At 41.9% G+C, this 12,391-nt stretch overlaps 1 protein-coding gene across 7 annotated transcripts in view; it reads left to right on the top strand.

The window, feature by feature from the left end:
* Nucleotides 1-294: 294 nt before the first annotated feature.
* Nucleotides 295-12,391, top strand: part of RBBP6 (RB binding protein 6, ubiquitin ligase) — a 33,585-nt gene continuing 21,488 nt past the window's right edge. For 4 of the 7 annotated variants that reach the window (XM_066977346.1, XM_066977345.1, XM_066977344.1 and 1 more), the window contains exons 1-4: nt 297-948; nt 8,343-8,442; nt 10,411-10,449; nt 11,120-11,156. In XM_066977346.1, coding sequence (XP_066833447.1) covers nt 783-948; nt 8,343-8,442; nt 10,411-10,449; nt 11,120-11,156 — 342 coding nt within the window. In that variant the 5' untranslated portion in view covers nt 297-782. Of the gene's footprint in view, nt 949-8,342; nt 8,443-10,410; nt 10,450-11,119; nt 11,157-12,391 lie in introns of all 7 variants that reach the window. The other 3 variants (XM_066977348.1, XM_066977343.1, XM_066977347.1) reach the window with 2 other exon arrangements.

Genomic DNA, 12,391 nt, shown 5'->3' with positions numbered 1-12,391 from the left:
GCTGGAGTGAGGTGGCACGGGGGGGGGCTCTGTGAGGTGACACCGGGGGGGTGGCTCCGTGAGGTGACACGGGAGCTGACACCGCGAGGTGGCTCCGTGAGGTGACACGGGACCTGACGCCATCGCCCCCCCGGCCGCCAACGGCCGCTCCGCTGGGGGGCGCGCGCAGCCCTTCGGGGAGGGCGTGGCGGCGACGCCCACGTGACGCGTGCCGCGCGGCCGCTTTGTCATACTGCGCTGCGTCACGTGGGGTGGGCGCGGCGTGCCGTTGCGCACGCGCAGTGCGGCGCCCGCGGCGGCCCGTGCGGTTGGCGGCCGGGAAACCCCTCGGAGGAGCGCCGAGGCGGGGGCGCCGCAGCCGCCATAGCGACCGGGCCGGGCCGGGGGGCGCCGCCGCGAGGGGCCGGGAGCGGAGCGGAGCGGGACCGGGCTGAGCCGAGCGGCCGGGAGGAGTCGGGGGCACGCCGCCGCCGTCGCGGCCCAGCTCGATCGCGAGGGCCGGAGTCGTCGCGGGGCGGGGGCGGGGGCCGGGGCCTGGCGGCGCCGCCGCCGCCGCCATGGAGCGCTGAGGCCTCCGCCCGCCCAGCCCGGCCCAGGCCGCGCGGCCTGCCCATGGCGGAGCGGCGCGGCCCCTGAGCGCCGCCCGAGCCCAGCCTCCGCCGGCCGCCGCCGGCCCGCGCTGCCCGGCGCTGCGCTGCCCTGCCCCGCCTGGCCGCGGGGCCGCACCCGGCGCCGAGGCCGTGCCGCCGCCGTCCCGCAGCGGGCGCCGCCCGGCCCCAGCCATGTCGTGCGTGCACTACAAGTTCTCGTCCAAGCTCAACTATGACACGGTCACCTTCGACGGCCTCCACATCTCCCTGTGCGACCTCAAGCGCCAGATCATGGCCCGCGAGAAGCTGAAGGCGGCCGACTGCGACCTGCAGATCACCAACGCCCAGACCAAAGAAGGTGCGTGGGGCGCCGCGGCTCGGCGCGGCCCGGCCCGGGGCTCGGCCCGGGGCCCGGCTGGCTCCTCGCGGCGCCGGGCGGGGGCCGGGGGGCGAGCGGAGCGCGGCGGGGCCCAGCTCGGCAGCCGCGGCCTGGATGGAGGCCGCAGCCCGGAGGGCTCCGTGCTGGGCGAGGCGCGGGGGGACGCGCGGCTGGGGCGCCCGCGTAGCGCCCAAACAAGTTTTGGGGGCTTGGGGTCCTTCGAACTCTTCCAGCTCAAACGATAAGGGAACGCGGGAGGGCAGCTGCTCGTGGCAAATTTGCCAGATTTATTTGAAAATTGATGGAGAAAGCCGAAAGCGATAGGAATAGGACAGATGGGTAACGTATTTGAAGAAAAAAAAGTGGGTTTGGTGACTTCCATATACTCCACCATATTGGAAAATCGGCTTTGTGGCTGTTGTGGAAACGGCTCGCTCCCAGTGTCTTCTGTTAAGAGTGTATCTGTGACCAGCAGCTTCACAGACCCTTTAAAACCACTTCACCCACAAGCGTTCTCTGTATGTAAACTATACTTTGGAATTTCCTGTTAACGCAACCTGTTTTTTCACTGAAGACATTGTCATTCAAGTGCTATTGAGCATGGTGTCATCATTCACTTGTAACTTTTTTTTTTCCTGGTTCCACGTACTAACCATGTTAGGATGCTGGTGAAGGGTGATGGCACAGCACTTACAGAGAGCATAATAAGAAATTCTTGGAAATGTCATAAATTCTAATATGGTGCTCAATTGTCAGTGATGATAAAGCTTTTATATTGCCTAGTATGATACTTTAGTTTATAGTGATGATCTGCCATCTTGATAAGTTTGGATGCGATTAAAGACTTTGGGATGTCGCTTTTCAGAAATAAAAAGAATTCTGAAGTGTTTTCATTTCTCATACAGTAAACTCTTTTTTTTCCTGTTCGCCTTGTGATTCTGTGACATTTTTACAGCAATCTTTTCTTTAAAATGTGTACTAGTTTTTTTCCTTCTCCTGTTTCACAGTAAAATTCAAATTGGGTAATATGTATGTACACTGCAGTAACTGTAACTTCAATCCTAGCCTTTAAAATGATTGGACTTAAAGCTTGCTGATTGTCTACAAATATTAAAAAATATATATTTTCGGGAGGATGTCTGTCTGTAAAGGGACTTAACAGCACAATGTTCAGGGGCTGCTGATGAATTTTGTTGTATTGTGTGACACGTAGGTAGATACATTTCAGAAGTGTTGATTTTATTTTTTTTATAGTAGTATTGAATAAAATTGTCAGAACCTTTTGAAAAATGTTTAATTTGTTTTAAGGGCTTTGCTACAGGAGGGTCTCTAAACTTTGTCCGCAGTCGCTAATGTGTTGTAAGTTTCACAAATACTAGCGGGCTGATTGGCCAGCTGTCTGAAGTCACAGTTGTAAGAGTTGTAATAAACAGCCTTAAAACCAGAAAGTTGGATGGTAACACTGTGATGGAGCCCAATTACTACTGGGGGGGTGGGGGGTGAAGCCTGTTAAAAAAGTTTGTTTTCAAAGCCTTGTTCTCATGCATGCCAGAATCCGGGGAAGAAAAAGTATCTGCCTCAGTATGTTACAATGTTAAGTGCAGTGTTGCCTAAAGATGGAGTTAAAGCCTATCTCTTAAAGAGCTTCACTCATTTCAAGGCAGTAAGATCCTCTTCTAGGTACCTTGTGTTGCTCTTAGACCGTTGTGATTTATTTTTTTTTTAAATAAATTCTAAACTTGGTGTATTAGCAGCACAGATACTTACTGAAGTTCTTGTAAGGGTGATTTCCACTTAAAAAAAAAAAAAAGAAAAAGGAAGTTGGAAATTTCATTTCTTACTAATTGGATGTAGATATTTAAACACGTTCAAAGATAAAGGAAAAATTAAATTAGGACTTCTGCCTAAATGACATGTCTGGAATTCTTAAATATGGGTGTAAAGCACTGGTTTCTTACAACTTCTGTCTGTGTAGGAGTTCTGAGATGTTAAAATTATATTGGAGAGAACAAAGTGTAACTTACAAATGGTCTACTTGTTCAGGTGTTTCAGAATACTCTGACCTTGCAAAATGCAGTAACTGTCACTTCTCATAAGGGAATTCTAGTAATCAAAGGAATGCTAGTTTAAGCTGAAAGTAAATAGGAACTTAAATATCAGTGGAAAAAATATGACCTGATGAACTCTTTCAGAGGCTGGGAAGGCAAAAAGGATGGTGGGGACCCATTTCAAAAAAAAAAAAAGGCATGTTCTCAAGAATGAGTATTTAAACGTGACTCCTCTTCATTTGATCTGAATTTGATTGCCGTCTTTCACAATAGATATTCTCACAACATCCGCATTTTTTGTGGAAAAACTGCAAACTTTAGAACTCTTGTTTCTTGAATAGTCTTTTTCTGCCCAAAGCATTCTGACTCAAAAACACTTGGGGAAGGTATAAGGAAAGCATTCTTAACTGGCAGAATAAATTTAAAAAATGATTAACTCGGAACTGGTCGTGGTGAGATGAATAGTTTTAAGGAAGAATAGGGTTTTTAAAAGACTCTCTTGAACTGGGGACTTGCATGAGTTCATTGTTGCAGCCTGCACTTGACAGCTTTAGTAATGCGCAATGTGATGTCTTAAAAACTCATGCTAACTCCAAAATCACTTGGTCTCGCTGCTGAGGTGTCTACTGAAAGGTCAACAATATGCAAACTTAGCACATTAGATAAGACATTTAAGCAATTTTTAAACCTCGTCCTTCACTGTACAAGTTTATATTGCAGTGCCAGTATCAGGGATTGCTTTGGTTACACCTCAGTGCAATTAATTCTTGGGCTGCCACGCAGTGTTATTATGCAGAGCCTTCAGAAAAGATGTGGAGTTCCCGGTTTCCCTGGTGAAGCTGAGTGTAAGTCGTGTACCTGTTCAAAAGCTGTTGTGGAGCTCGGGTGCAGCGCCAGTCTGGGAGTCAGCTGCTTGAGCTCTGTCACCAGCAGGTTTGGGATCCATCCTCCTTGGGAGTGTGGAGTCAGCTAGATTATTGTCCCTTTGCCAAGCGCTTAAGGCAGGCTCAGTTTGGTCAATCTTCACCTTGTCTCTGGCATTGCTTCCGCTTCCACCAGTCACAGGCTGAAGTGGCACGTGGTGCCACTAAGGCATTAAGGCTTCAGACAGTCAGTGTGGTCAGATTAATGACTCAAAGTTTGTTAGATTTTTGTCAGCTCTTCCTTTCAAGACCATAATGACAGAAACGAAAGATCTGTGAGCCGTTTGGGCAACTGAACTAGCTAATTCAGGAAACGATGGTGTGCCAGTGGTAGCTGAGATCGTGGATACCTATGTTGGTGGAAGCTAAACACCTAGAAATAGTAGTCCGCTCCGTCAGTAAGGGTGTTCTGAGGCAGTGCTTTCAGTGCCAGCTGCAGAGCTCATTTTGCTTGCTGCAAAGTGTGCAAATGAGCGTTGATAAGAACAGAGTTAAAAAATGAGATGAGGGAACATATTTTAAGTGCTAAGGAGAAAAGGCATTCTTGGGAGTTGCACTGTTTTCTGGTAGAGACGATCTTGAATGTTGCTGGTGGTTGTCATCTTTTACTCTTCAAATCTTTCCACCGATAGTATATTGTCTCACTATTAAGCAGAGCTTAGATGCCTAGCAAAGGTGGTTTCACCTATAGGGTCGCTTTCTAATGATGTTTTTGAAGAGCATATGTACTTTATCCAGGTGAAAATATTTCTCTACGTAGTGCTCAAAAGATGCTTTCTGCAGTCCTGCCAGACTCAACATGGTGGATTAAAACAGGCCATAAAATCCAGAACAAACTTGATGCAAATTAGTAAAACCATCAGATTTTCAGAATTTTATACTATTTTTGCAGGAAGGTCGCAGATGTGCAGGTTTTGAATTGAGATTTCTACATAGGTATGAGGCAGCAAATTAGTTATTTTTTTTTAACTTGTTTGCCTCCATTCCTTGAAACTTTTCTTTCTCTTGTCTCTTTCAAGTATGCTATTTTCTTACAAAAGATACAGCAGTTTTTACACTGTTACACCTCTTCTGCTTAATGTAACATCCATTTTTTCCTTCGTTTTTGCAAGCTTTCTGTACTAATCGAATCCATATTTTTGATCACAGGTCAGGCTGACAAAAGCCCAGTAGCCAGTTACTGGCTGGCACCGTCAGTAGAACAAGTTTTGTACCGTAAGGGAATAGCAATCAACAGAACGGTCACCTCCTGCTTTGCCGAACGCTTCTGCTCGAGCTCTGCTTGGACAAGTGTGAAAAGTGGCCTTGTTGAGGGTGATCTCACCGCTCGTTTTGCAGATGTCCCGTCACGTGCAGGGGCAGGGTCTGCAGAGCGACGCTATTTTGCAGATCCTGGGAGTTGCCAAGTCCCTGCTAGGGGATATTGCTGCCCATGGGGAAGAAGCTTCTGCTGGGAGATGCCGGTTTAGTCTTAGAGCTGTTAGACTAAGCTGGCGTCTGTTAAATTCAAATTAGGCGAACAAGTTTCCAGAGACTTTGAGAATAGCTCTTCAGCTTTAGCCCTCGTCCGATTTTAAAAGAAATTAAGTTTTTACTTTGCATTGTTTTACTTCACTTTTATTAAAATTTCATCACCAAAACGCATTCAAATAGTTAAGACAAAGGAAAAATAAAGGTACTAAAGCCAACTGGAATGGGGTCCTCTCACAGAAGTAACTCAGCTACTCACTCTCCTGTATGTGATCAGTCTTCCACAAATTCTCTGTCACAAGCAAATTGGATAATTTTAATTACTAAATACCAATAAGTGTCCTATACAAATAAAGTCTTTCCTTCGTGAGGAATTATCGCTCTTCTGTTGATCAGTTTAAATATGTAATAAAAGCACAGATGAACATTTAAAGTAAATTCATTCTTACATCATTTTGTTCCTGGGTGGCTGGAGCTTTCCTCAATGCACACTTAACATACAGACTGAAAGCAAGGAAATTTATGTATGCGCACGAGGATAGCTTATTCAGAAGGCAAATGTTAATGCATCTCTTCTAAGGGTCAATAGATTTTCACAAATACTAAAAGAGGACTTCTTCATCTGTACTATAGATGTTTTATGCTTGTTTGGCCTGTCTGCAAGCTTTTTTAATTTGTGGATAAATCCCTTGGCTATAGGAGACAATAGTTTACAGACAGAGCAGACTTATAGTGGGAACAGAAACGAAGCATATTTCCACTGTTAAGGAAGAACAGACATTTTAAAAAATGCACAAGTTTTCTAATAAAAGCATAAGTTCTCAAAGGAAAAATGTGTCTTTTTGAAATAGTTATGGCTGTTATAATCTGGTATGAAAGTGCAAAAATTGTAACGTTTTTTACTTGTGAGCTTGAGAATGGTGGATAAAAACTTCAAAAACAGCTCCTCATAATATTCCTTGTCTATAGATGTGTCATGCACAAACAGTGTCTTTCCTGTTTCTTTCAGCTGGTGTCCAGACAGATGCAGCTGGGCTAGTCAGCTGTTCTCGTGTTTACAGTGTAGGAGAGGTACCAGTTGTAACCTTCTGCAGGACTTCCAAATTCTGCATGTGGCACAGGCATAGCAAACTCTGATGTTCTTGTAGAGCCGCTGTTGCTTATCCTAGAGCTCTGACGTCTCCATCCAGTGGCTTGTTTTCTAGACCAGCAACAATGCAGTACGTGACGTCATTCAGCGGGTAGAAACAGCTACTTTGGGAACTGCAGCTCACCGGATCTCTCAGTTGCTTATCTAGGTCTCAGTATTCCTTGAACGTCTCCAAAAAGTCCTATTTCAGGCCTTTCTTGACTGCTAGCTTTGTAATGGTCAGATTTTCCTTTTGAAAAGAGCTCTAGCAGTTGTTTCAGGATATATGACTTCTATAAAAGCTCCTGTTTGCATGGATTTTATTAGGAACTGTTTTCTCACACAGTTCTAAACTGCTGTGAAGTTCAGAGGAAGTCTGCTCTTTGGTTCCCTTGGGGAAGATCAGGAACTAGTTTCAGCTAAAAGATTTCTCAGTTTTCTGTAGAAGCATTTTGTCATCTGGAAATAGAAGTAACATTTTGATTTCAGTGTTGAAATGATTCTCTGGTAGGTGTGTTTCAGTCTAAAGGAGACTTGTCTCTAGGAAAAACATTCTGAAAAATGGAGCATAAATTATGAAATATTCTTATTTTGTGTTTGATCACTGGGAAAACCACCCTGACAGTGCGTGACTAGATACATGGTGTCTTTGGTTTTCACACCAAGGTTCTGATTCGGTCTGCAAAGGTAAGGGCTTTTAGTATTTAAAACTGTAGGGAGGTTATAGGGATTGGCTGCTGATAGTGCTTCAGAAGGGGCATATCTGACTTGTGTAAGTACAATAGAAAAGCCATTCTAATAGATCTGCGTGTTTCAAGCTTACTCGGTGTCTCGGGTAGTTGGGGGGCCATCCTTTGTAAAAGGTCAAAAGGTTTTCTCCTTTTCAAAAGAGCAGTATGATGTGAACCAAGGTAAAGCATGGATAGCTTCAGGCACGCTTTTTTCTAAAAGCTTTTTGAAATCTGCCTTTGTAAGTAATTTTGAGTTATTTTGCTCTGCAAAAAGTGACTGGAAAGATTTCACCCCTTTGTAGTTAATTCTAGCCAGGTAATTAGCTTAAGAGGAGACGTACTACTTTCATTTGAGCCAATTCTAGCCTGTTTGTGAAAGCAAGCGGAAAAAAAAAACACAAAGACTGTGAGAAAGTTTCTAGCAATGCCAGTTTAGTTTCCACTTAAATTTAAAGCCCTGAGTAGCTGAAAAGCCTGGTGGCTGTTGATTAATTAAGCTCCAAGAAATGGACAGATTCGGCAGGTTCTCTTCTCCTGTGTTCTGTCTCAACCACTAGCAGCAGAAGTGAATTGGGTTTAGTTATCAACTATGAAAGCAATGGCTGAAAGTTTTCAAGCTTTAGTTAAGTCCCTGTGCCGTTACAGGGCAAGCTAATTGGGCTTAAGAATTTGGTTTATGACTGTGCTGTGGTTTCTTTTTCTCCAGAACTCTGCTGGTGTTATAGCCTAATAGAAGTAAAAGCAATTTAATCAAGAACAGGAAAGAACCTCACGCAGTAGCAGGGACTCCCCTTAAGAGACCTTTGAGACCATTTTGCTGTTGGCATTCAGACTAGTTAAAAAAAAACAAAACACGAAACCCATGATCTTGCTGCTTATATTTGATTATGAATGTAAAGACATTTTTAGAAGCAGACTCTTACTTCGAGACAATGAAAGTACATTGTTACGTGTAAAATTCCACTTTTATATCTGTAAAAGGGTGCTCAGAAGTGCTGTCTAATTACATATTAATATGCATTCTTATTGCTAATCTTTTTCTGTGTTTGTGGTGTGTTTTTTTTTTTTTTAGAATACACAGACGATAATGCCCTGATTCCTAAGAACTCGTCAGTAATTGTTAGAAGAATCCCTATTGGAGGAGTTAAAGCTACCAGCAAAACATACGTTATGTAAGTATCCATAAAGCATTGCATCCTTTGTGAGGGTTTTCTTAACTTATTTTTTGATTGATCTTAGTTCGTGAGAGGCATTCAGATTGTATATTTCTTGTAAAAGGTGCCGTTAGTTTTTGTTGTAATGGAGTAGATTTTCATATATCTGTCCCAAAATAGGCTAATATTTTCAGACCTACTAGGGCATTGGGTTTGAACTCCAGCAGTGGTAACTTTTAAAATCTGTTCTATTGGCTTTTTAGTGGGGAAGGTCATTTTCTGAGACCTGAGATCTGAATGGGTTTACATCCCGTTTCCTCTACAAGAGGAGATCCCTTATTATATATATTGCTCTTCTTTATTTTACAGTTGACACAAATATGCATGGTGCTGTAAATTTATAATTTGTTCCCATCTCAGTAGAGTCTGCTTCTCAGCATGTGACTTTCTTGCATTTTTGTTTTTGGGATGTGGCAGGTATTCTTATGGCCCAAACCTGCTATTTTTGCATACTAGCAATAGAGGAAGGAGCAAGGGTTGCCATTTGGTGAGCCATGCAAACAAGAAGTCTCGTACATAAGTGATTTTTGTTAGCTTCCTAAAGACAATGGTTGTTTAAGGCAAGGGGAAAAAAAAAGAACAATGTCCTTAAGTTTATTGCCTTTTGTGTCTGTACTGTGAAGGCATAGCTAAAGCTTTCCTTACTTGAAACTCAGTAAGCAGTTCAGCATGCTACCGTTACTAGTTATCTTTCTGTTTCACCCTAAGCTGGTATCTGTGCTCCAGGTTTTCATCTGTATTCCTAGCATTCGCGAAGAACAGAGAAGCACATGTATTGATTAAAATTAGGCGTTCAAACGCATTCCTGACTACAGGATTAGTGCTGTCATTCATTTATTCATACAATCCAGTTCTGCATCAGCCACATTAGTATTGTTTGAATGGCTGTCTTTTCCAACCTCCTTAAAGATATGCCCCTCCACCACAACTGGTAAATGTTATTGGTTTGTGGTTTTGCTATGCCTTTGTAATGTTGGTTCTCAATAAGTAAGGTGTACTGATGAGTTACAGTATGTCTCTAACAAACAGTCCAGCAGCATCCTGGTACCCATGAAGCATTTGCATGCAAAAAAGTTGAATTTGTGTGGCTCTGCACATGAACTTAAGCACATTGCTGCTGTAAGTAGCTGTAGTGCTTTCAGGCTCTACCTAGCAATTCTAGACCCCACATTTTTGTGCTTATAAGCATTGCCTTGTCTTAGGGCATAATTTAGGTACGTATGCTTAGTGCTGTCTTGTCAGTGCATCCTCCATTTCTGGTTGGATGGCACCCTCTCCTGGTATTGTAATGCGGTTGTAAAATTAGAGGATAGATGCTGCTAGCATCAAAGATCAATTAAATACCTGTATGTGGGGATAAAGAATTGCACGGCTGTTCTAATGTTGAAAATTAACCAGGCAGATGAGCTTTGTCCCTAGCTGGAAATACTACAGAAACAAGTGATGGGGTAGTTAACATTTAGGAATTATGAGTGTATGCTGCAATGGTGGAGAGGCCTCCAAAAATGTGTTAACTCCTCTTGTAGTATGTTCCTCAAGGTAAACATATGAAGAAACCATTGTGTGGTAATCTAAAGTATTTCCTTATACTTCCTCATCTTCAGGGAGTATGTGGCTCTAACTGTGAGCCTAGTGGTTTTCTAGCAGCGGCAGGAAACACGAGCCTTTCAATTTGTACATAAATTCCACAGCAGCCTTTAATTGCCTCTGCTCATGGGACACTTCGGATGATGTATGAATTGTTTGTTAACTATAGTAGTGGTTGCATGCCTGATTCATAAGTAGCATGCAGATACAGATCAATCAGTATGTGGAATCTCGGCAAGTTTTCAAATGTACTAAAGAAATAGTTCCTAAAATATTGTAGCATTTTCAAGATTATTTTAAAGCAAATTATGGCAATTAAGACCTTTTTTTTTGTCACAGGACTCCTAAATCGCACAAAATCCTAGAAACTGCTTTCAGGTGACATTTCTACTACTATTTTTAGTCAATGTAGCATATGTAACACGTTTAATATTTTGACACTTTCATGGCTAAATATAGTAGATATCTGAACACAGTGCTTGGGCTTCCACAAAGAAACACAGCTCTAAAGACTATGCTGCTGTCATTTTTATTTTATTCCTTCCTTTATCAGATGACTGTTTTTTTGTTTTGTTTTGTTTTCCCACTTGAATAAACTTGTACTTCAGAGTGTCTAGACTATCACTGTTCCTTCTTAGAAATTAAAGTATTGTATCTGGTACCTAATTGTAATGCTAAGGATATACAGATTGGCTAAAGCTAGCTTCATGCTTAGAACATTGATTAAGAACACAAAACTGTAGTACAGACTTCATATTTTCGCTCCTGATACAGCAGAGACAAAATACCTGAGGACTTGTGCTTGCACTGTTGTGTTCTATATCTGTAAATCTTAAAATAATATTTAACGAAGTAGAAATGAGATTGTTTTTAGTTGCACTGAATGTACCGAGGGAGAACAGTTTATGTATGTGAATAAATTTCTACGTTCATTAGACTACCAGAACATAATGTTTCGATGCTCAGGTTTTATAACCTGTTTTCACTGCTATTTGTTGGATACAAGTGCTTTCTATTAAATTCTGATTACCTTTATTTCTTCTTTTAGAAGTCGAACTGAACCAGTGAGTGGAACATCAAAAGCAGTATGTAAAAACACAATCTCACACTTTTTTCTACACACTGCACTTAATTATAAACAATGTAGCCTTGCATTAATTTTCCAAGTATTAACTTAATATATTTTCCAGCAAAACATAGTATATGTTGTAAATACAATGTATTTGATTCAGCATAGTAAAAACTGAGTAATGCCATCATTTGCACAGTTCTAATGTGAATTTTGGTATTTGTGCCTAGTAATGCATTGTATTTCATATTGAATATGCTAGAATATTTCCTGTATGACTTTGTGTTGTACAGATACTGTATGATCATTTTTAGATCATGTAGGTTTGAGGTTTGCACAATCGAACATGGTGCCATGTTCTACATCTGTCTGTCTATAGCTAGTAATATGTATGTTTGTATAGGTTGTTGTGTGCTTTTTGTTTCTTGCAATAAAAATGTTTGGAGTGTATTTTTTGCCATTTTCACATTGTATCACTTAGCTTTTGTTTTTAAATACTTTTTTGCCTAATGGTTTTTGAAAATGTTATCAAAAACCACTGAGAAACCATTATTGTTAAACTCGGTATTGTTTCTTATTTCTGACTTGGGGGTTCAAACAAATACCAAAACCAGCATATCCCATACAATTTCTGAGGACATTTCTGTGCAGCTAAATAATTCCTTTTTGTGTCCTTAAATACTCAAGTATTTATTCCTAAAACTGAAATTGAAGTGATATTGTTTGGGCCCCTCAGAGTACATAAATGTCTTGAAAAGATGTGAAGACATGAATTTGAATATCATTGCTACACAAAGTGGTATTCTAAAGTTCTGTGTTTGGTCTTTTTGCTTTCTCTAATGAAACAGTTTAGTTTAATAGTTTGACTGCAAGCGAAAATATCTAAAACCTGGTATAAAAATTTTGGCACAAGGTTAGAGCCTGGTGCATTTGTGGATAAAGTCCATGTCATCTTTCTTAACTTTCGTCTGCAGTATATTTTTGGATCTGGGTGGCCTCAGGGTTGGATGCTGCTTTAATTTCCCAAAGGTTAAGCCTCTCTTTAGTATACCACCATTTTGAATTTCCATTTGCAAAAGGGGGCAGCATTTTTCTTCAGGCTTGAAAACACGCTGTTGCTCTGCTGCTAAAATATAGATAAGTACATGAGGAAATACTTGATTGGTAATGGTCTTAGATACTGATTTGCCACTTGGGTCAACTATTATGTATAACTGCGGATTTCAAAATAGTTCTTACAGTATAAAAATT

The sequence above is a fragment of the Anser cygnoides genome, chromosome 15 (assembly GCF_040182565.1).
Source record: "Anser cygnoides isolate HZ-2024a breed goose chromosome 15, Taihu_goose_T2T_genome, whole genome shotgun sequence".
In the NCBI taxonomy this organism is placed as follows: Eukaryota; Metazoa; Chordata; class Aves; order Anseriformes; family Anatidae; genus Anser; species Anser cygnoides.
This window is presented reverse-complemented; position numbering and strand designations above follow the sequence as displayed.